At 37.1% G+C, this 24,211-nt stretch overlaps 1 protein-coding gene across 5 annotated transcripts in view; it reads right to left on the bottom strand.

The window, feature by feature from the left end:
• Positions 1 to 24,211, bottom strand: part of Ptp99A (Protein tyrosine phosphatase 99A) — a 1,121,389-nt gene that overhangs the window by 393,060 nt on the left and 704,118 nt on the right. For 4 of the 5 annotated variants that reach the window (XM_069837670.1, XM_069837672.1, XM_069837671.1 and 1 more), the window contains exon 1: positions 8,711 to 9,060. The exons of the other annotated variant lie outside the window; for it this stretch is intronic. In XM_069837670.1, coding sequence (XP_069693771.1) covers positions 8,711 to 8,822 — 112 coding nt within the window. In that variant the 5' untranslated portion in view covers positions 8,823 to 9,060. Of the gene's footprint in view, positions 1 to 8,710; positions 9,061 to 24,211 lie in introns of those variants that run through there. 5 annotated transcript variants of the gene reach the window in all.

Below are 24,211 nucleotides of genomic sequence, written 5' to 3'. Positions count from 1 at the left end.
ATGGCCCTTTTCTAAGTGCTCCACATTTACCTCCGCACAGATAACACATGCAGGGACGAACGGAAGTTTACATTGACTTAACCAAAAAGGAGGTTTCAGCGAATATACAAGATGACTCACGAGGATTTGCCGTCCTTTACGGAGCTTATTTCTCAAGACATTTTGAGCAAAAAAGTTATATAAATATAGTTTCCATCCTCAATATTTTCAGAGTTACACTAATTTAAAGGTGTTTGTAAAATACGTTTTCTCTTTAGTTTCAAGGTAAAAGAATAATACAAATAGAGAATGAACCATTCAGAAGTATCATTTCTTTAATTGGCAAGTATTATGAAGCTAAAAATGTGCTGTGAACTACTTAGTTGCTTCGTACAGACATCTTTTTGTCTATTTTTAGCTAGAAAATTACATTATTCTTACGCACTTATCACAATTATTACAAATCACACCACTTCCACCGACTTAATTATTTGCTGTTCAATTTTGCATCCTAATTTACAGTCTTGGACGGTTTACAACACATTTTGAAAAATGTCGCCGTCCGCTTGAGTACACTTGCCCGCACGCTTGTGAACGGCACTCGTCGCTCTACGTAACTGCATACGGCTATCTTTGATTTCCGTAGCGCTCGCGCTGGCTGCCGACTGCACCCTGATCAAGATCACGCCTTCACAGCAATGCATTCCAATAACGAAACGTAATTCTGTAAATATCGAGAATAGGACCCATGTTTATAAAACATTTTTTGCTCAGAATGTCTTCGGATATAAGCTCCGTGAAGGACGGTAAATACTCGTGAATCACCCTGTACATTCCCTATCTCAAACTGCTTCTAATGTAATTCCCTATATCCCCACGAGATTGTCCCATCTATCTTTGATTTCCGTAGCGCTCGCGCTGGCTGCTGACTGCACGCTGATCAAGATCACGCGTTCACAGCAATGCATTCCAATAACGAAACGTAATTCTGTAAATATCGAAAATAGGACCCATGTTTATACGACATTTTTTGCTCAGAATGTCTTCGGAAATAAGCTCCGTAAAGGACGGTAAATCCTCGTGAATCACCCTGTATATTCCCTATCTCAAACTGCTTCTAATGTAATTCCCTATATCCCCACGAAATTGCCCCATCTATCTTTGATTTCCGTAGCGCTCGCGCTGGCTGCTGACTCCACGCTGATCAAGATCACGCGTTCACAGCAATGCATTCCAATAACGAAACGTAATTCTGTAAATATCGAGAATAGGACCCATGTTTATACAACTTTTTTGCTCAGAATATCTTCGGAAATAAGCTCCGTATAGGACGGTAAATCCTCGTGAATCACCCTGTATATTCCCTATCTCAAACTGCTTCTAATGTAATTCCCTATATCCCCACGAAATTGTCCCATCTATCTTTGATTTCCGTAGCGCTCGCGCTGGCTGCTGACTCCACGCTGATCAAGATCACGCGTTCACAGCAATGCATTCCAATAACGAAACGTAATTCTGTAAATATCGAGAATAGGACCCATGTTTATACAACTTTTTTGCTCAGAATATCTTCGGAAATAAGCTCCGTAAAGGACGGTAAATCCTTGTGAATCATCCTGTATATTCCCTATCTCAAACTGCTTCTAATGTAATTCCCTATATCCCCACGAGATTGTCCCATCTATCTTTGATTTCCGTAGCGCTCGCGCTGGCTGCTGACTGCACGCTGATCAAGATCACGCGTTCACAGCAATGCATTCCAATAACGAAACGTAATTCTGTAAATATCGAGAACAGGACCCATGTTTATACGACATTTTTTGCTCAGAATGTCTTCGGAAATAAGCTCCGTAAAGGACGGTAAATCCTCGTGAATCACCCTGTATATTCCCTATCTCAAACTGCTTCTAATGTAATTCCCTATATCCCCACGAATTTGTCCCAATGTATTTGAGGCACCCTGTATAAAGGGGCCAATATCAATACTCATCAGAAGTCGTCCTCCGTGGTCTAGTGTCTCTCATGTTAGTTAAAGAATCCGAGGTTTGCGGGTTGTAACTCGGGCAAGGATAACAGAAATTTAAGGGCAATAAAATTCTTACCATGGCTTCCTAGGGGACCTGTGTAGTAAGACTTAACCTTGTTCTAAAGGAGGGCTCCAGACAAAATTCTCTGGCAAATTAATGTCCATCTGAAAATTTTAAGGTAATAAAATGGACCCAAATCAATGGCCTAAGTGGACTTGGGTCTGTCCGACTCTCCAATGGTGATGTGAGAAGGAAAATGTCCTCTGAATTGGAAAGTTTTTCGGAAAATGTTCCACTATATTTTTAGCAAAATTTTCCGCCTCACTAAATTGATGTTTACAGCCTCAAGAGCTGCACATGTATTCCTCAATTAGTATTCTCATTAGCCACAATCACAATAATCATCATCATCGTCATCGTCGTCGCAGGTTAATCTCCGGTTCCGGCAATATTATAGCTGAAATTAATTCTGTCCACATCCTCTTTCGTTCTCCAAGGTTTCGTCTTCCTGAGAATCTATATTCACAATATTGTCGTGGGATGCGAAATATTGGCATGCTTCAAACATGAAAGTTCCAACTGTCTATGTTCTGTGAGTTTTTTACAAAATAAAAATGTCGATCTCACTACGAATTTCTTCATTCCTAATTTTATCTAACGTAGAACATCCCTCGATGGTTGTGACTAATTTCATCTTATTAATGTCCTTTTCGTAATGTCTAAATTCCACACCCGTATAGCAAAAGGCTATGGGACTGCCATTACTTACTTACTTATAGCTTTTAGAGAACCCGGAGGTTCATTGCCGTCCTCACAAAAGCCCGCCATCGGTCCCTATCCTGAGCACGATTAATCCAGTCCCTACCATCACATCTCACCTCCCTCATATCCATTTTATTATCCTCCCATCTACGTCTCGGCCTCCCCAAAGGTTTTTTCCACTCCGGCCTCCCAACTAACACTCCATATAGGCTACATTTGGGACTACCATTACTTTGTAGAATTTTAAGATTGTATCCTTTCTAGTTTTCTTTTTTGTAGTTCTAGCTATAATTCTTGTTATTTCTTTAAAATTACTTACAAATGGCTTTTAAGGAACCCGCACGTTCATTGCCGCCCTCACATAAACCCGCCATCGATCCCTATCCTGTGCAAGATTAATCCAGTCTCTATCATCATATCCCAATTCCCTCAAATCTATTTTAATATTATCCTCCCATCTACGTCTCGGTCTCCCCAAAGGTCTTTTTCCCTCCGGTCTTCCAACTAACACTCTATATGAATTTCTGGATTCGCCCGTACGAGCTACATGCCCTGTCCATCTCAAACGTCTGGATTAAATGTTTCCAATTATGTCAGGTGAAGAATACAATGCGTGCAGTTCTGCGTTGTGTAATTTCTCCATTCTCCTGTAACTTCAATCCCTCTTAGCCCCAAATATTTTCCTACGAACCTTATTCTCAAATACCCTTAATCTCTTTTCTTCTCTCAAAGTGAGAGTCCAAGTTTAACACCATACAGAACAACCGGTAATGTAACTGTTTTATAAATTCTAACTTTCAGATTTTTTGACAGCAGACTAGATGACAAAAGCTTCTCAACCGAATAATAACAGGCATTTTCCATATTTATTCTGCGTTTAATTTCCTCCTGAGTGTCATTTATATTTGTTACTGTTGCTCCAAGATATTTGAATTTTTCTACCTCTTCTAAGGATAAATCTCCAATTTTTATATTTCCATTTCGTACAATATTCTGATCACCTTTAAAATTACTTAACTTATTAATTAAATCTTCATCATGGTCATAATATGTAGTATCTAATGACAATCTAAATAATTAGAAATCAGAAACTTGTTCTAAAATTGTTCTATCCTAATGTAATTTTTATCGTAATGGACATTTTCCTATTAAAGCCATGACTTTAGTTTTAGACATAGGTTTTTGAATCCATAAATGTTAATTTTTTAAGCTCAAATAAACTTTTCTGGAGGAAATCTTCACTTTCTTCTATGACTACAAAAGAGCAGGGTACTGACTTTTATTATTGTTCTATTTGATACAGGGATGTATTTTCTAATCAAATGTATTAATATATCATCCATATAATAAACATTCAAAAGCAATGAGGATTAACAGCAGCCCTGGCTTACACCTTAGCTTTTTATTAGTTCCTGAGATAATCTTTGACTTGTAAATCGTCCAACCTTTCTTGCTGTGTCAATACGCACTTCTAAACAAGCGCCATTGTGACGTCTGCTTTACCATAATATTGATACTGGTCAAGAAACAAGCGCTGGCGGTAATCAGTCATATTCTGACAGCTTTACTGATCTAATCCAAATTGTCACGACAATATTTACTCCTCATGCAGTTCATGTATGCCTACCATTTTAAAATAATTAGTTATATTTAGCTGAGGTAAACATAAATGTCGTGTGTGATCCGTGATTGCCCAGAAAGACTTCGTTTTGTCTGTACACTCCCAACTGTATTCTTTTTCAACGCATTCATAGTTCCGTCATTCGCCCACACCCACAGACGTACGAAATTCTACATTACATTAGGTGTAGTTTATGGTTGTTTAAATAATAATAATAATAATAATAATAATAATAATAATAATAATAATAATCCGTGGCGCTACAGCCCACGAAGGGCCAAGACCGACCAGCCGGCTGCTGGCCTCACGACCACATGCCGAAGCAGAGGTGGACGATCATCGAACCAGGACAGAGGTATCGTGTGGTTAGCACGATGACCCCCCAGCCGTTATAGCTGGTTTGCGTAACAGGATTTCGCTATCTACCGTAGCTCCCCAAGTGAATCACGATGCAGGGTAGGCACCGGTCCCATAAACTGGCCGAAATTTCATGAGAAAATTTCTTCGCTCATGAGGACTCGAACCAGCGCGCATTCCATAACGCGAGTCCTAGGCAGGCTGCCTTTGACCACGACGCCACGGAGCGGGACTTATGACTGTTTCGTGTAGTTAATTTTCAGATACATTTTGTTTAAATCCTAATCCGTTTTGACTTGCGCGAAGACCTATTTCCGTGTTTTTTTTACTTGGATATTTTATAAAGCTACATCAACTACGAGGTTATTTAGCGTCGATGGCATTGGTAATAGCGAGATGGTATTTGGAGAGATAAGGCTGAAGATTCGCCATAGATTACCTGACATTTGTATTACGGTTGGGGAAAACCTCGCGTGAAATCAAACCGGGAAATCAGCCCAAGCGGGGATCGATTCCGCGCCAGAGCGCAACTCCGGATTGACAGGCAAGCGCGTTAAGGCAGGTTCACAAACCGGGAACGGAAACGACAACGAGAACGAGAAGGGAAATATTGTTAAAATAAATGTAGGCTATTTAAATGTGAGCATTTACAATTAACTATTGTGAATGCTCACATTTAAATACATTTATTTTAACATTATTTCCGTTCTCGTTCTCGTTTCCGGTTTATTGTGAACCAGCCTTTAGCCGACTGAGCTACGCCGGTGCTTATTTTCGTGTTATTCTGCAATACAAAAGAATGTGTAGGCCGTTATGGTGGCTATTTAAGGAGCAATAATTTCAACTACCGATCAGGATAAGCGACGAGTGGTTATTATATTAGTGCAATTAGGAAACAGCAAAATAATAATCTCATAAAATTGCTTAATAAAGGAAACATTTTGAGGAAAATGTATAATTATATCACTAACTGTACAATTATAAAACTTAGCAAAGTCAATAAGCAAAAAAATTGCCAAGTAAAGGAAAAATGTTCCAGAAAATATTCCATAAATATCCTCCACCCGTAGTACAGCCTATAAACCACTAATCAGACACCTCTATAACTGAAGACAACATTATCCTGTTTCCTATATGAATCAATGTGGTGCAAAAATTCATCAGAGAGAAGTTTAAAATCCATAGAAATTCTCTCAACGTGCGTATTTTTACCTCAAACAATTTAAATAAATGATATCCAATTGTAACAATAATTTCGAAGGTCCAGTACTTGAACTTTAAAAAGTAGAAAGTAAATATATGCTTAGGCAGTATTTAAGCTCCATCCAAGAGACCTCCATTCTCATTTTAATAAGATGCTGGATCTAAACTCTGCGACACAGCGCCTATTATTTAATGGCTGCATCGAATCGAGCAGTCTTATGCTATTAATATGGATAATATAAAGTTACAATACATGTTATATGAGTTTTCTTCATGCACATAAAAATGAAAGACATTGTGTTCCTAAACACCACATATTTACGGCCTGACATTAACAGTTGAAAGTGCAATTTAAAGCCTTGGCTTGCGCGCTAGTATCGATCGTATTGCTACACCACGTGTTCCTGCATTCATAAATCCCAGCCAATCCGCTACGACTTGCTGCCGTATGTAAACACAGCAAATTTTAATAATAAAAACAACAGCAAAGAGAATAACCGAGGTAAATATAATTCTAAGAGCAATGAAAACATAACTGCGATGATGATAATGATGATGACGACGATAATAGCCATGTAAGTTCAGACACTTCCTTTCAAATTTGTGGGAATTATACAGTTTTGTGTTCAAATGTGGCGGTATTCTCCTTATAGGCCTAACATTTATGCTTCAACAACTGCAAAATTACCACTATTACTACAATCAATTACGTCATCTTGACATTTTTTACGAGTCTGTGGCCTGTTACTCCAATTCGGTTCTATACAATAAGGCTTAGCCTTGAACATGTCGGTCTTCCTCTCTACCTTTTCCCTTCAGGACAATTCTGCTATCTTAGGATTTCGTTCTAATTTTTATATTTTCATCTATTTGGTGGTATTATGGGTTTGCATGTATATAGTTTACCTTTTTTACCTCTTCATTTTTTACCCCATAAGAATTTTATGGTGTTTCTTTAATTTTTATGCAAAACACTGAGAGTTGTTGATGACAATAATAATAATAATAATAATAATAATAATAATAATAATAATAATAATAACAATAACAGGCAGTAGGCCTACATCTCACTTGACGATATGTGTCAGAGGAAGAACAATTGTTTGTAGGTATGCTTCTGAAGTCTGATTAGGTTAATATGTAACTAATCAGCATTGTATGCAATGGAGGGGGAAAGGAACTGGCTACCCTTCCCCATTGCCTCCTGGCTTAGTTGCCTCGTGAGATGTCTCATTGGTGTCACTTATTAGGTTCAAACCTGTCTTTGGACAGTTCACTAAACATAACAATAATAACAATATCGAATGATGTACCATTTCGTCGTTTATTTTATGAAACCCCTTACATGACAGTACAGAGCATATTTTTTCAGGAGGAAGGAAAAAGTAATTAAATATCAATAGGCCTACATAAGAATATTAGATAATTTGGTAGAAAAGTTTGGTGAATATGATGGACATCAATGACATCAGCGTAGGCGTAAGTCCTATTGATATCTAAATAATTTTTTCTTCCTCTTTAAAAATAATTAATAATTATGCTCTATACTGTCACATAGGAGGTTTCATAAAATAAACGACGATTTGTTCCTTGACTTTAGCAGAATTTCAAATGAAACCAGCTGGACAACAGTGTCGCGCGCCAACAATAATCCCCCCATAGTTACCCAACCGCTTTTTGTTGCAACCTGTTCCCCTCTATTAGAAGGTGCTGCAAGGTTCAAACAACCTCCCCACAGTTTACCTGCCACTCCTGACGTTTGTAAAAACCAGGATGAAAAAGGTTTCCTTTTCCTTGTGGCGCGTGGAGTAAAATTGTTGCAACTGCATTGCTTTTAGTATGTGCAGATAGCAAGACTCAGAATGTCTTAATTCGTGTAAACTGAGAGAATATACGAATAAATCTTTATATACACTTAAGAAGTTAAACGAGGGGACAGAGAGTACAAGGCATTAATTTATTGTCTGGTTGATTCCTTAACACGCTTCAGCTGTTCGTGTTAAACTTGAACCAGCAATGTAAGAACGAGAGTGCCTCGTGTCCGTGGGATTGTCGCGAGAGGAACTGGGTCATGTGAACTGCAATGTTTTGTTTTGACGAAAGCGATGCATCACACAAGACAGTGACAGTTTGCTTAGTTCCCCACTTAGAGTAAGTGTTATTTCAAAGATAAGGTTATTCTGGTTCTAGTGTATATAACGTTAACAAGACTGTATTAGATGAAGAGCGGAACGGTTCGGCAGAATAAACAGGAGTCCTTCGAGAACACCTGTGCTATGACAGCTATGTCAACAAATTCAAGAGGATGTGCCGAGAATCGAACTCAGTTCCCTCGAAGGCCGCATCACGAAGTGACAGGTTATCTCGTACGGAGATCTGCGTCTGTTAACACGCTTCTGATCACAGCTGCCGACGGCGTTGAAACGAGGGTAAAGGGCTCGAATCCCGATGGATGCGGAGACTGACCACGTGGTTCGGCCAAGACAAATTCAATTTCCGGTGGAAACAAAGGTGGGGGGCTCATGTCAACACTGCGCAAGCAGACAACAATGGAGCGGTCCTCCTTCCCGGACTGGAGGCGCTACTGCGAGCTAAGCCGGGGCCGACCACGTATTGATCGGATGTGGATGCCGGCGCGCCTTCGGGCTTCGCACACGTCCATAAGCCAGTTGATCCCACTCGCTAATTGCCGCACAAGCCGTCAAAATGGCGAGGACCGCAAGAGCATACACACAAAGAAATATGAGTTGTTTTTCTTTACCTCCGTTGTCTTGCTTCTCTGCGCGGGTCCCCAGCAACAGGCACAGGAGCGTAGCGATGGTCAGGCCCCTCGGCCCCATGCTCACGTAACCTCTTCTCGATGCACTTGTCATGCCTCCGTGCGCCCCATGGTCCAGGAACCTCCTGCATCACATACTACTCGTCCGCACATCACAAGACATCTCTGTGTTATGTTTCGGACGGACGGACTCGGAACACACTGCGTCCGTGAGCGATGGCAATGAACGGGCCAGGCCTGCCCCTGCCACCTACCGCCGACTTGACGAACTTCAAGACAGAATACGTTCTATGGCTACTACTGTCTTAAGAATGCAGCGGACCTTCTGCGTTTCGTCGATTGTTGCCAATTGACTTTACTTTGCGATCGACGTTGATATATATTCATTTGAAATGAAGCTGCGCTTGCGCAGTGATGTAAGCAATAGCATTTTTAGATACTTATTCGCAAAAACGATTCGCTGTAATATAGACGTAAGTGTTTCCATCTATTGGTCATAACAAGTACTGTCTATGGACGATCTTGAAATACATGAAAGTAAATAAATATACAGAGTCAGACGATGTTACGCGTAATATTGTATAATGATGGTGCATAAAGCATTACTTGAAACAGACTTCTTTCATAATATTATATGTTATGACGGATATGCAATGAAGTATAATAGTCGTTGTCAGTGGCGTACGCAGAATTTTGTCAAGGGGATAATTTTAAAAATTATGTACAATTTACATCCTCGGTATATTAAATTCTGTGTATTATTATTATTATTATTATTATTATTATTATTAAAAATATGAATTCTCAAATTCACAAAACGTTAAACGAAGGTTTTACAATAAAGTCAGAACTCAAATTAACGAACGGGTGAGTACCGATCTTAAAATGAGTTCAAAATCGACAATGCACAATATTTAATAAGCGGTATGTTTTCTATAATAAAAATAACATTGTTATAATTTGAACGTTCCGCAGCGTCAAATACAGGCATTATAGGGAAGGAGGGGTAGGACAACTATGCCTTATGTCAATGTAGATTTTGTTACTCTGACAGTGAAAAATTAGAGAAAGGAACACGATTATGGATAAACAAATTTTTTTCATCTAAATATGTGTTTTTTTAAGGTAAGGGGAGGGGTTCAAATCCGGTAACCGTCCGTTGCGTACGCCCCTGGTCGTTGTCAATACGGCGAACTGCTTTGAAAGTCGTTAAGATCGAATTTCTTGTATGGTATGCATGTCCATAATTTGCCAAGTAATTAGGGTTGTTATGTGTCCCTTATTGTACGGGACGTTCCATATTTGAGACTATAAAAGATTGTCCCTTATTGACCCCATACGGGACGTTCAACATCCCGTATTTACGGACTAGTGAAAGAATGGCCATTTTTCATAATTTTCTTTCAACTTTGCACGTCTCTTTTACGGTAAGTATGGATATCATATATATATATATATATATATATATATATATATTAAATTATCGCATTATAGATAAATGAAAGACTGTCAAGCGATAAGTTATGCACGCGACATTGTTTCTGTACGCTACCTCTTCATGTCAATTAAGAAAAATAAGCGGAGGGAAGAAAGGAATAGAAGTTCCACAGATCTCAGGAAAGTTGAGGTTCCATTTTACTTAAATTTCAATCATAGTTGTCATTTATTTTTTGAAGCAATAAAGATATATTTAACTTTGCTAGCTAATGCTAAAAAAATAATAAAATCTAATAAATGATAATATACTTTGTACTATATAGTAAGCCCGAATTTAGGTTATAAAATGTATGCTTTTCAATAGAAATCAGTAACTTTATTGGATGATTTAATATGTCTTGATTACACAACTTTTAACACTATATCACTTCGGTAAATGTATTATTTGTCTTTCTTGTATTAAATTTTGTATTACCTTGTTAACATGTTTCAGCCTGCTTTTGGCCATCTTCTGAACTGGTTCTGAAGATGGCCAATAGCAGGCTGAAACATGTTAACAAGATAATTTAAGTAGAACAAAACCATTTCAATTATTGTTTTAATCTAAATTCAAAGTATTACATTTAAAATAAAATAAGCTGTTGATTATTATTTCAGTGTAAGTTATTTTAGATAAGTACAAAAATATGTCAGTAATAAGTTATTGCATGGTGTGCACATGGGATTCTCTAAAATTTTGAGCATTTTTCTCGCGATAAGCATCACACATCGAGGCTCGGCCTCATCCTGTCCCGCATTGGCATCCTCAAAACTTGGTAACCCAGAAGTAATGAACTTTTAAAGCCTTAGTCAGTGATCTAGAGTTGCCAACTTTTCAAAATAAAAAAGTAAGATTTTATCGACATTTTTAGTAACTCATGCTTTCTTAATTTCTATTTAAAAATTACACATTAAAGGATTACACATGCAACCATTGTACACACACTCACATTTCAGTGTCTCAGTATCATATTTTGAAGCTTTTTTAGCTTCATTTAGCAATTTACTGTCAATTTTAATACATTAAAAACCCTTTTGCAGGGCATGTCAAAATTTATACTGGTTTAATTGAAACTGTTATACAGTATATTACTATTACTCAGCGCCAAATTCGAAATAAAGCAAGAAAGTGTTGTACGGAGGAATAAAAAAACGTAATGCCACATTAGAATCCAGAAAACGTAAGAATACGTGAAAAACGCACTACCTGGCAACCCTACAGTGACCTGAGTTGCATGATCTGGTGTTACAAGAAGTTTTCAGGACTCTTTTTTGTTAAACTGTAGAAAAAATGAATCTAATTGTAAAAAAAAAGGAATGGACACGTGGACTATATCCTACGTCAGCGTTTTTTCAATCTTTTTCAACATGTGGCACACTAAAGGTATAATTTAAAATCCCGCGATACAACATCGTAAGCTAAACCAGTGGTTCTCAACCGGCGGGGGGGGGGGGGAAGTAATTTTAATGATTTTAAGAGGGAATGTCGTCTATAAAGCAGGGTTTAAGTTAGAAAATAAATAATTGTAGAAAAATGCACAAATGGAAAATTATATTTGTGCAAATTTCGCAAAGCTTGTGCAATATTAAAAATAGTTCTACAGAAACATAAAATAATAAAGTATGCAGAATCAAAAAGTTATGTAATTTGTTTCTTACAGTTTTATTACTTTCAATCCATCTTGTTACAATATAGACATATAAGTAAATCATCACACTAGGTATGTTTGGAACCAATTAATACTAAATTTACATCGCATAAAAAATACGTTATTTTATGGGTATTCTAAACATTAAAATTCTGTACACGTAGGCCCTTCAAGATTTATTGTTACCAGAGTGCTAACTCCTTTTGCTGAAAGTGGTTTGTTATTACAGTTTTTACAAGATACACGCAACTAAATTCTCGCTCACAATTTACAGTGTGTCATAGAATTATATAAATGAATGACAAGAAATTGTTCACTTAACTTACATGAATTACACCAACTCTTTCAAATCCATTCCTTAACATCTATTGCACAATACCTTTTTGAACATTGCCCGTACCATTAGCATTTCTTTTAAATTCAGATTAGTTCAAACACATCTTTGATTTAATTTTCTCCATTACCATCTTCGTTTCTGAAGTTCGATGTAGTTGTCGCATTTTTGCAATTTACATTGAAAGTTTGTTGCATTTTTAGAAATCGAGTAGCAAAATGCGACAACTGCGACTGTAGCTTAAACCCTGCTATAAAGTACAAATAAATGAGATAAAAGTATGAGCATTAACATATAAAATAAAATATTTTCAATTTACACGCATCATTATTGAGTCAACATAGGGAGGAAAGGCAGTGTGATGATTCGTGATAGAGAGCATGGGGGAAAAAAGTTGAGAAGCACCGAAACAAAACAGGCTTCACATTATTAAAAAATATAACACTTTTTTGTATTTTTATTCAAAGTTTATGACAGAAATGTAAAGTTTAATGATACTACAATTCAATTTTAGTATAATAATTAGGTTTTATGCACATTTTCTTAATTTGTTGTTTAGAAAATATAAAAATACGTTATTACTATTATTATTATTATTATTATTATTATTATTATTATTATTATTAAATGTTTTGCAGAGGTACTTTTTTCTTAAGAACGATTTAAGTACGATATTTTTAAAGGTTGGTACCACAGTCTACACTTTCATTTTTCCAATGTTTCCTACGACAAACTTTACTATTTTCATTTTCTCGCGACACACCAGAGGATCATTCGCGGCCTGTCCTACGTATGCCTATAGACCTACATGTATGAAAAAATTTTAGAAAATGATCCGCTGTAGCAGAATAACCTATGCGTATAGCCTACTATTACATGATATATTAAAGAAAACGCCTATGGTTGGGAGAGAAAAACTATATTATATTAATTCGTCCATTCTAACAGTAGAACAGGATTTAAATAGGAAGTGTTTCGCATGTAGTAAATATGAATTTTGTTCCGTGTCATATGATGTAGATTATACATTGTGTTCGCTATGTTATTTTAGGAAAAATTTCTCGCTCCGGTATTAGGAATAGAATGCTCTTAGCAACTGATCTATGCCGGGGACCGTCCACAGTGTCGGCTCGAAATCTCCTTTGCTCCCCTTTGGCCTTACTCCATGTTTTTATGAAATTACGTCATTCTACGTCTTTAGACGTCATTACACAGGAGCGCATTTATGATTTATATTAAATGATTTTGTTGGCCGGGATATTCTAACAGTTTGCGTACTGTTTTAGCAGTTTATACTGCTTCATGACTGAGTATTTTATTAGTAATGTGATATATAAATTTTCATCTGTTATCATTAGAGATGAAACAATTCCTTCGTAAACAAGATATAACCATAAATGTTACCAGGGGCGGCCCGTCCTTATGTGCTACAGTACAATGATAATTTTTGCTCAAATAATGTATTTGTAATACCACCATAGTATTTGATCTGTCATTTGACAATTTCCCGTGGTTATGTTCATGAAGCGTTATAAAGTGTTTAGTCTTCGTGCCTTCTTTGGTGCCTCAGGGGGTTCGTTGTGCTACTCAAAGCTCCACATGAGAAATGTAGATAGTTATGCGCATGTGCGAAGCTGAAATCATTGCTCTGATTGGCTATTTGTACGCGGAAAAGTGCTGTAGTCAGCTTCAGCACAACACAGCTTGGAGATTGCAAAAGTAAAGCGTAACGAAAGAATGCTTGTTTGTGGAAGAATTCGGAACTATGTACAATGTATTTGGTAATTCAAGTGTCCGACTGCTGCTGCCATCTACCAGTTAAAGTTGCTGTCAACAGCTATACTATATTGAACAAAAGAGTGTTCCAGATACAAGTTGGATTTCTATACGGAAAATCTGACTTCCGAAATATAGATGGCTGTTCAATTGTCACAATACATAGTATCCAACAATTTACAGGATCCATTCTGTGAAGTATCGAAGTTGTTAAATATTTTGGTTACAACACCAATGACCACTGCTGAGCAAGAAATATGTTTTTCTTCCTTGAAACGCGTAAAAACGTTTTTAAGGAACACTATGTCCCAGGATCGTCTCACTGCTCTTGCAATACTGTCAATAGAAAAGTATATGATGTCCAAGATGGAGGGGTTTAACACCAAATTACAAGTTCTGCAGTACGAAAGAACGTCGTATGGACTTCATATTTCATCACTAGACGAGACTCCAAATTAAGATAAATACATAAGTGTAGCCCTCTACAGTAGGCCGATATAGAGATTGTAGCACACTCATTATTTTGACCACCAGCCGATACTGAATGTTACTTGACCAAGGCCAGTGGAGTCCTGCAGTCCGGAGCCGTGGCGCTACTGCTCCTGCGTTTGTAATACCGCACCGTGATAGTTCACATTATGCCCGCTGCTCCACTCGCTTTGGTCGAGTAATAACAACGACGCGAGTTAGGATATATGACATCAAGGAGGAGTGAGTGTACAGTCTCGTTTCAGTAATCGTACTTAAGTGTCTTGATTGAAATGTGGTAGTTGGCGAGTGAAGTTACATATATTACGTGTAGTGCAGTTTTATTAAGAAGGAATAAGCAAAATCATATATTTTCAAATTGAACCTACTTAAAGTGTAATTTGGATTTGAACATTTCACAGTAAAGGAAACAAATTAAGTTACTATATAAGTTGTGTGACATAGAATTTAAGATATTAAAACGTCAATAACTAAAACGCCATTGCAATTTATTCTATAAAACATGAAAAATATCAATTTGTCAGCTGGCAAAGAGAATGAAGAAGAATTTTCAGCTACTCAATCTGATTTTTTTCAAGAATTGTGTGAAATAATGCTGTCGGCTAATGTTCCGTTTTCTGAAGCTTAAAATCTCATTTTAGAAACTCCATTAAAAACACACAAAACGAGATTTTCCAAGTAGAACAGCTCTTAACAACTGAGTTGTATAGTTCTAAAAGCAGCTACATCATAATCTCATATTTCTTCAAGAAACACACAAAAAACATCATATGATTATGATATGATTAATAAAATAAACGGCTAACGCATCTAGCAGCGAAACCATGTGGCCCGGGTTCGATTCCCGGTCGGGGCAAGTTACCCGGTTGAGGTTTCTTCCGGGGTTTTCCCCTCAACCCAATGTGAGCAAATGCTGGGTAACTTTCGGTGTTGGACCCCGGACTCATTTCACCGGCATTATTACCTTCACCTCATTCAGACGCTAAATAACCTCAGATGTTGATAAAGCGTCGTAAAATAACCTACTAAAAAAATAAAATAAAAGTGCAACTGTTGTAACATTTAGGAATGGGATGGATAGAAATATACGTAAAATATGAACATTACAAATTGTATATTTCCCAAAATAGTTAGGATTTTATTTTGGATGTATCCGGTTTTGGAACAAGATATGATGATATATTTTATTTTTAAACAACACATGAGGATTTATCCAGTTTCACAGCAACACAAATATGTCTTAACATTATTATAGGACTATGTTGAAACAACGCAGATAATGAGGAGGTATCCAGTTTCACAATAGGCCCCAACACAAATATTTCTTAACAGTATTTTATGCTCAAACAACTTAGATAATGAAGGAAAAGTGAGAACATACTCGTATTTTATGTAGAAGACAGAAAATGGTGCAATGATTCTTCCGACCATTATAAAACCAAATCATCAGCTTCACACATACACACAAACACAATAGTAAATAACGAATAATATGACGTAGATAAACAACTACAACTGTAATATGCTGATAAAATCACATGAGAATATTTTAGTAATCAACAATGAATCCCGCGTTTGCAACCTTCAATCAAATAGTTGTTGCAACTGGCGGAAAAATTTGTAAGTAAGGACACACAGCCCGATTTCTCCACTAATGTATCTAGGGTTGCCAACTTTGTTTTTAAGAAAATACGGGAGATTAAGAAATCGACAAAATTTCACTTAGAAAATTGACAAATTATTCGGTTCAATTACTAAAGAACAATTTTATTCTACACTTCGGCAGCTAGGTTTAAATTAAGAGTATTCTGAGACAGATTTTGCCTCGCGTAATAGTTTAATTATACTACAGTTTACAGCTCTGATTTGATTAGATGTGTCGTGCTGCTGTTTCGAACATCTGTCCAATTATTGTTCATAAGATAAAACATCCTCTCTGTATGAACATTACTACTTGGTATGCTTAGAACAAAACTCGCCAGTTTTTTCAAATTTATAACATTAACATGGTTTTGTTTTAAACGGGTGAGCACTAAAACCCATTTCTGGCAAGCATTACATTGTGAAAAGGCTGCACATTTTAATGCCTGTCTTGGACAACAAAATTCATCATATAAATCATAATTCACGGCAAAGTCAAATGTTTAAAATAAAAATATTTTTATTGTGCAAAAATGAGGGAGAAAATGCTCGAAGAGAAGCAGAATAAGGGAACAGGGAGACTTAAAAACTGGAGGCAAATACGGGAGAGTTGGAAATCTAGATGCATCTGATTTTGAAACTGAAATATTAATGTCTGGCTTTTAAACTAACCCCCAAATTAACCTGCTTAAAACAATGCGATTTAGCTGAAACTGAAATGAAATATTCTTGCAGGCTTATAGAAGCCTCTATGGACATAGCAAAGCCAGTGAAAAGAACTTCACAAAAATGATGTAGCTGCTTTTGAAAATACACGACTCAATTAGTATTTACCTAAATTTTATGAAGTTATCTGGAATCAACAAATATTCCAATGAAACGTGTAGCAGAGGTATCTGAAAATATTAACAGAATATCTTCAGAACCAGTTTCAGAAAAAGAGCAGCATAAATAAAAAACTGTTCTTAAGAAAAAAAGCCTAGTTATTCTTTAATCTGTGATATTAAAAATATTTTGCAAGGTCGGAAAAAAGGCAAGCTACAGTATATCGAATCACGGTGTGCAGTATTTAAAATTCGCACCAGTTACTTCATGCATGACTCTCCGACATATTTTAACAAATAATAATTATAATTTAGAACGTAAGATGTCATTGTAAATGGGGTAACTTTTCTTTTTAATAATATAAAATTAGAGTGTTTTTAACAAGCATTAAGACACTGATTTTAAATAGCAATAACAATTGCGTTTAATTAGGGCCTACTAACCGTATGAGCCACTGAGACGAGTGGCGACACAAGAATTTATCCAGGCTTTTGGTCTTGCCTCAGGCAAGTGCCGTTCTGAAATACTGAAAAACAATTATATATCATGACAAGGACCAAGACAGGGATCATGAGAGGGACCACGACAAGACAAAACACAATGTTGCTTGTCGTGGTTCATGTCGTGATCCCAGTTTTGGTTCATGTCTAGGTCATTGTCGTGATCCTGGTTGTGAGCCTTATCGGGCCCTTATCGTTGAGCTCATCACGGTGCTTACCGTTGTCCCTGTTGTCTTTGTCATGGCCTTACCTCTATCCTTGTTGTCTTTGTGATCTTTATCGTTGTTCTTATCCTTGTTATGGTCCTTATCGCAATTTTGTTCTCTTTGTTGTTGTCCTTATCATGGTACTTTTTGAGTCATGATCCTTGCTGCCTTTGTCATTATCGTGATCTTGGTGCTAGTCGTGATCCTTATCGTGGTTAATGTCGTAATCCTTAACGTGGCACTTGTTTCGTCTTTGTCCGTGTCGGGGTCCTTCCTTATCGTGATCCTAGTCCTTGTTCTTTCTGTGGTCCTTGTTATCTTTCTCGTAGTCCTCGTTGTCTCTGTCATTGTTCCACATTTGTCATTTCATAACATCCCCCCTTCGGTAGGTCACTTTTTCCAAACCGTTCCTTCCATACTTTCATAAATTATAAATAATCAGAAACCTACACCAGAAATGGTCAGACAATTGATAAAATTGTGACTGGTGTGTACTTTGGAATAGGGTGAAAATACGCATACACTACCAGATGTCTCTCTGCATGGTTACGTCGATATCGTGTGAACCGCGCTATAGAACTTAAACTTTCTCTTCATCAAGACTCTTCTCATTATTTTGGGGGGGGGGATTGTTCATTAAATTCTCATTTTATCACTCTTATTAACGGTATGACATACCGGCTGGTTTCCCAGGTTTCGTATGCGTACCCAGCTCATACCGGCGCAATGTAAGCACTAATTCATATGAAATTAGTGAAGCAGATGACCTTAATAATTTCCTGTATTAAGCAGAATAAATTCAATAATGTAATGGAGCAGTTCGAATCAAAAGAAAATATATTTCTTGTTTGTTGTTGTTTAGCCAACTGTCCGAAGAGAGGTCTCAACCTCACAAGTGACACCAAGAAAGCACCCCTCAGGAGATAATGAGGTGGAGTGGCCAGTTCCTTTTCCCGTCCATTCCATACATCGCCGAATATTTAAATACTTTAGTGTAATATGTAGCTGAAGTTATTTGGTATGAAACTCTTCCTACTCCTTAGGTCTGATTTTATGGAGGGCATGTCATCCATTCAGCGTCGGATATAACGCTATCTACGTTCACACACTGCTACTTTTGTACCGCTGTAGTACAAAATCTGCACAATTCGCCTACCGCGACGTGTGAATAACAGTGCAACTCGAAAAGTTGCGGCTACCGAACTAGCTATTCCCTACTTTTTCATACTGCCCGCAGCTTAATTTGTAAGTAGCTGTGTGAATAACGTTCTTACGGCTGCAACCGCAGCATTTTCTATGTTGGTTTTGTTTTGTTGCAGTTTCGCAGCGGTTTCGAACGTTGTTGCCACCAAAATGTGCCAATAATATTTGAATCGGTATTTGTTAAAACAACGTTAGTCACAATTTTTTGTGATTTTCACTTTCTAGTTATTTCGGAATCTATGCAAATACCTACCGTTTGATGTTAAAATGACGTGATTTTATGTATCCATAACGAAGTTATTGAGAACTAAAATGTTTCAATTTTGTTTAAAAAAAGTCAGTCAGTGACTGACGCTCTTATAACATTTAGTAAGCAGGCCCATTACAGGTGCGATGGTACCAATAGAAATGCTTGAAGCTTATTGTTGCGAATAGTGATTGTAATTATGTGTCGTTCTGTATTCAACGAATCGGATACAAGGTGGTATTTCTTTAATAAAGACAAACAAAATTATCCTGCATGTTTTATCATGAAGGACAAGGGCGTAAAGGCCCCAATGAAGTAAAGTATGCTCATTTCTTAACTATTACGTCTTAAAACACATACCAGGAAATATAACTGGCCTTCGCTTGTTTTCAGACAACTGCACAAGTCAGAACAAAAATCAGACTTTATGCTGACATCTCTTGTTCTTGACTGACATTGCTATATTCAAAAATATTCAGCAACTTTCCCATTAAGGGGGCATAGTTTTATGCTTTGCGACAGAGACTTTGGAGTAATAAGTCGAAGACTAAAAAGGCATTACAGGCACTTCAGTATTCATCAATTCACTGAGTATATCATAAGCAGTTTAAATGGGGGAAATTTATAGTAAAGGAAATAGTAGAGTCTGATCTTATTGACTTTAAAGTGTGGTGGAAACCCTTCTATAAAAAGGTGGCATTATCTGAAGAAACAAAGAACAGACCCAGAAATGAATAAGTCGTATTTTCTGTCACCATTTTGTTTCATTTTGAACACAATAGCGAGAGAAAAACGTACTTAAGAGCCTACAATAATATCAGTGCCATCTGTGATACATTCTCTCTTGGCCAAATAAGGGCCACGATAATACCACCAGGAACTCCAGGTTATCGTACCGGAAGAGTTCAATAAAAGCAGCAAAACTGAAATTCTTTGAAAAACTAAGAAAATATGTACCAGAGGAGCATAAAAAGTTTTATGATGATTTACTCCAGCGGTCAACTGTTCCAGGGACTGTTAGTGATGATGAATGAGAAGTTGGAAAATTAATGTAAGGCGTTTATTGAGTATGAAGAATAATCGTTAGTTTATAGTCAAGTTCTTCTATTTTCTTTGATTCTGTAATTCTGAATATTTACTGTAATTTGTAAGTCAATGCAATTAAATTCATCACACTTACACATTGCTGAAAACTAAGCCATTTCAAGAGATTTATTAAAATTTATACATTCACTTGAAAATTAATTTTGTTAAAGGAGCGTCAGTCATGAAAATTAAAAATTGAATAAATAGCACAACCGCAGTGAATTTCGTAAAATGTTATATCATATTATTGAGCTAGTTGTAGCAAATACTATGAACACATTAGGAGCAATATTTAACAGGTAGTCTTTCTTCTAATCAGCTTTTTTTTAAGTTTACCGAAAGTTTGGCCTTCATGACTAACGTTGTTTTAACAAATACCGATTCACTTATATTATTTCTATACAGGGTATGAGCTCATGCCAGTGTGTACTACAAGAGTGGTTCCACGTACCGCCTAACGGGTCCCAGGTACTTGATCTTTCTGCAAGAGGTACTAGTAGAGTTATGTGAAGATTTGCCACAGGCACTACGTCAGTAAATGTAGTTCCAACATGATGGCGCACCAGCGCACTTTTCACTTGCCATCCGCGAACATCTCCATAAAATATTCGGGAAAAGGTGGACAGGTCCAAGTGAGCCAACTCCTTGGCCACCACGGTCTCCAGATTTAACTCCTCTCGACTTTTTCCTTTGGGGCCACATGAAGAACCTTGTTTATGAGACTTATGTAGAGTCGGAGGAAGATCTTCATTGTCTCTAGTGAGATGGGAGATGTGAAATCGATTTGATCTTCAAACTTATTTTGCATCGAAACGATACATTTCCGGACGTGGGTTCCTAATCAAAACTTTATCTACTTAGGCCGTGTCTCAAAGCTCAAGTCCAAACTGCACACGAGTGACTAGTAACTAGGTGCCTTGTAAACTACACACTAGGGAGCTTTGGAAATGTATGCTTGAAACATGGCCTTCTGCATGGACTATTTTCTAAAAACCATGACATCACTGTACAGCACTGAATTAAGAAGACACTGTCCTAATGCAGTTTCATTACTAGTTATGTGGAAAAGATAAGAGCTTAATATATTACAATAATGTTTAAAACATTGTGCAGAAGGTACTAACAATGTCAATATTCAAAATTAACGTGTCATTCTACATTATATTTACATTATTTCACTTCCAAAGCATTTTCAGATTTCATAACCCCAATTCCTGATGAGATATCCATGTTTTTTTAGTGAACAAGTCAACATCAAGCAAGTATTTTCGTTTACTAGCTACTACGGACTTGATTGCTATGCACTATGTAGCTTTGGATCAAAACTTCTGACGCCACATCCGGCTATTTAGTCAACAATCTAGTTCACTTCAGCTGGAAATGTAGCTTTGAGACACGGTCTAAGTCCCCTCTACAACACCTAGAAGTTAGTAATAGACATTATGAAACACCCTGTATATTTTAGCATTTGACATGGAGAAAATAAATTATCTTTAGCATTTTAAGAGCACAGGGGAAGTAAGCGATAAGTCGAACATGATTGATTTTCTGTTTTAGTTGCCTTACGTATTGTAGATTTGTGTAGTTTCACTGTGCAGAATGACAACCTCATTAATTCAGAGAATTTTGAAGAATAACCTGAAGACAATAGGATATAATGGGTCTTGAAACTTTAAACTTTTTCTCGTGTAAAAACAGTAAACGTGACTTAACAGGTTTTTCCTCTGTGCTCTTCATTTGCAAATATACAATATCATTTGGTGACGCAATTCAGTTTTTTTATTGCTCCGTAGCACAGATTCAAACAAAAGGGTTGCCGACGTTGTTTACGAAGAACAGTGCTATTCGTTACCATATCAGTGCAGTATATTGGTATTCTACAGCTTTATAATAATAAAAATAATGATCATTTTTAATACTAGCTAGAGCAGGAAAATATACTATAGACTTACTTGAACCAAAAGAGCTCCTATGAAATTTCAATGTTACGATTGCCACAAAGGACTTTACTTTAGCAGAAGTTGATGTTGCAAAGCAAATATCACAAGAAGATGCTAAAAATAAATTGCGCATTCTTCAGGCCCAATACAATGCAATATAGACCTGTTAATATAAGACAACTTGCTGACATTCGCAGAAAGTTCTTACATTATTCATTGATTCAGTTCATCGTACCTCTCGAAGGAGATTGCAACTTCAGACCTATTTTAAATTTTTATTCTTTCTTTGACCCAACATGTTCCATTTTATGTCATTTAACGTTTGTTCTGCGTTTCATAATTGCTAGTAAGTGATAAACAAGCTGTAGCTTGAGTTTCATCTTCTGCAATTCTCATGCGAACATAACCACAAAATGCGTTGATCAATCAAGACAAAGCTCATTGCACCCAATAGCGTTTTTAGCCGAAACAAAATCTGATACAGATAAATGCTTATGAAACTACATGAGAAAGAATAATAAAAATGCATGCAGATATTATACATAAAGAGAGATTCATAGGTCTATATTCGAACATGAAGGATCGGTGGAGCGGAGAAAAAAATCTCCGGTACCTGGATTCTAACCCGGGTTTTCAGCTCTACGTGCTGACGCTCTATCCACTAAGCCATACCGGATTCCAATTCCGATGCCGGATTGAATCCTCTCAGTTTAAGCTCCACCTCTTAGTTTCCCTTCAGTGGCCAACCCTCATGCACTGTGTCACAGATGTGTGACAGTGGCACAATGTTCAACACACTAATGTGCAGAGGTGCAGTCATTACGAGTGACTAAGTGGCCGGTATTCGACGGCATGAGCGCCGTTTTAAATCACAAAGTGATTATGTACGCATATCATATTACAGCGATGTACCGAAGTACATATGATATTTCCATGCAGGAATTCTGCGTTATCCGCTCCACCGTTCCTTCATCATATGATAACGCAGAATTCCTGCATGGAAATATCATATGTACTTCGGTACATCGCTATAATATATTCGAACATTTTTACTGAATCTATTTGTATTGAAGGGGCATCAATCATTAATTTGCATCATTTGAAAATTAAGAAAATTAACAAAAAATCATTAATACATTATAATTCTTCCCAAAATGTTACGTACTTGATTGAGAAACTAAAGAAAATATAACAATTATTATTTTGCAAATCTATTAATATATTTTTTCTTGTTCCCCTACAATTTACGTCAATTGACTGATGCTGTTTAAGAAAAATGTGATTCATATATTGAAATTGTTAGATATAAAATATGAATAAGGTACAATAACTTTACTTAACCTACATTATTAGAAATCTGAGCCATTTGACTTGTTTTCATAAGTGTCGTATCCACTCGTACACACTTCAGCCTCGTCCTGTGGTTGGGGTTGTGTACTGGGATTTCTGCACTTGATCTTTCAACAAACCGAGAACTGCAGCGGGGAAATACGATTTCCTTCCACTTTGTGACATATATTTGCTGTATTAGTGAGTCAGAGGACATTACAAACATGTGTAGGATATCTTTATTCAACGACGCTGTATTACCTACTTCGTTATTTAGCGTCGATGGAATTGATGATAACGAGATGTATTTGGCGAGATGAGGCCGAGGGTTCGCCATAGAATACCTGACATTCGCCTTATGGTTGGGGACAACCTCGGAAAAATCAAACCTGGTAATCAGCCCAAGCGGAAATCGACCCCACGCCCGAGCACAGCTCTGGTTCAGAAGGCAAGCGCCTCTGCCGACTGAGCAACGCCGGTGGCTGTAGGACGTTTTCCAATTTCCTCTCACGTGAACACTTTCTAGCGTGATCTAGCTTAATCTCCCCAGATCTTTGTTTGCTTCTTGAATATTATCCTAGATCATATATACCCAGATAGCTCGGCCTTATAGATTTTGACGGTAACAACTTTTGTCAGGTTTACTATGCTGCCATCTAGTTGTTACATAAGGAGTCACGTCATAACTCCCATTTGAATTGCATTAGCGACTGTATTGCCATCCCTTGTTCGTTTACGGCGGGCGGGTGGCGATCCTGGCGGTTGTTCTCTTCAAAGTGCTG

The sequence above is a fragment of the Periplaneta americana genome, chromosome 10, assembly GCF_040183065.1.
Source record: "Periplaneta americana isolate PAMFEO1 chromosome 10, P.americana_PAMFEO1_priV1, whole genome shotgun sequence".
Classification (NCBI taxonomy): Eukaryota; Metazoa; Arthropoda; class Insecta; order Blattodea; family Blattidae; genus Periplaneta; species Periplaneta americana.
Note: the sequence above shows the minus strand (reverse complement) of the source record. Positions and strands in the feature narration are given on the sequence as shown.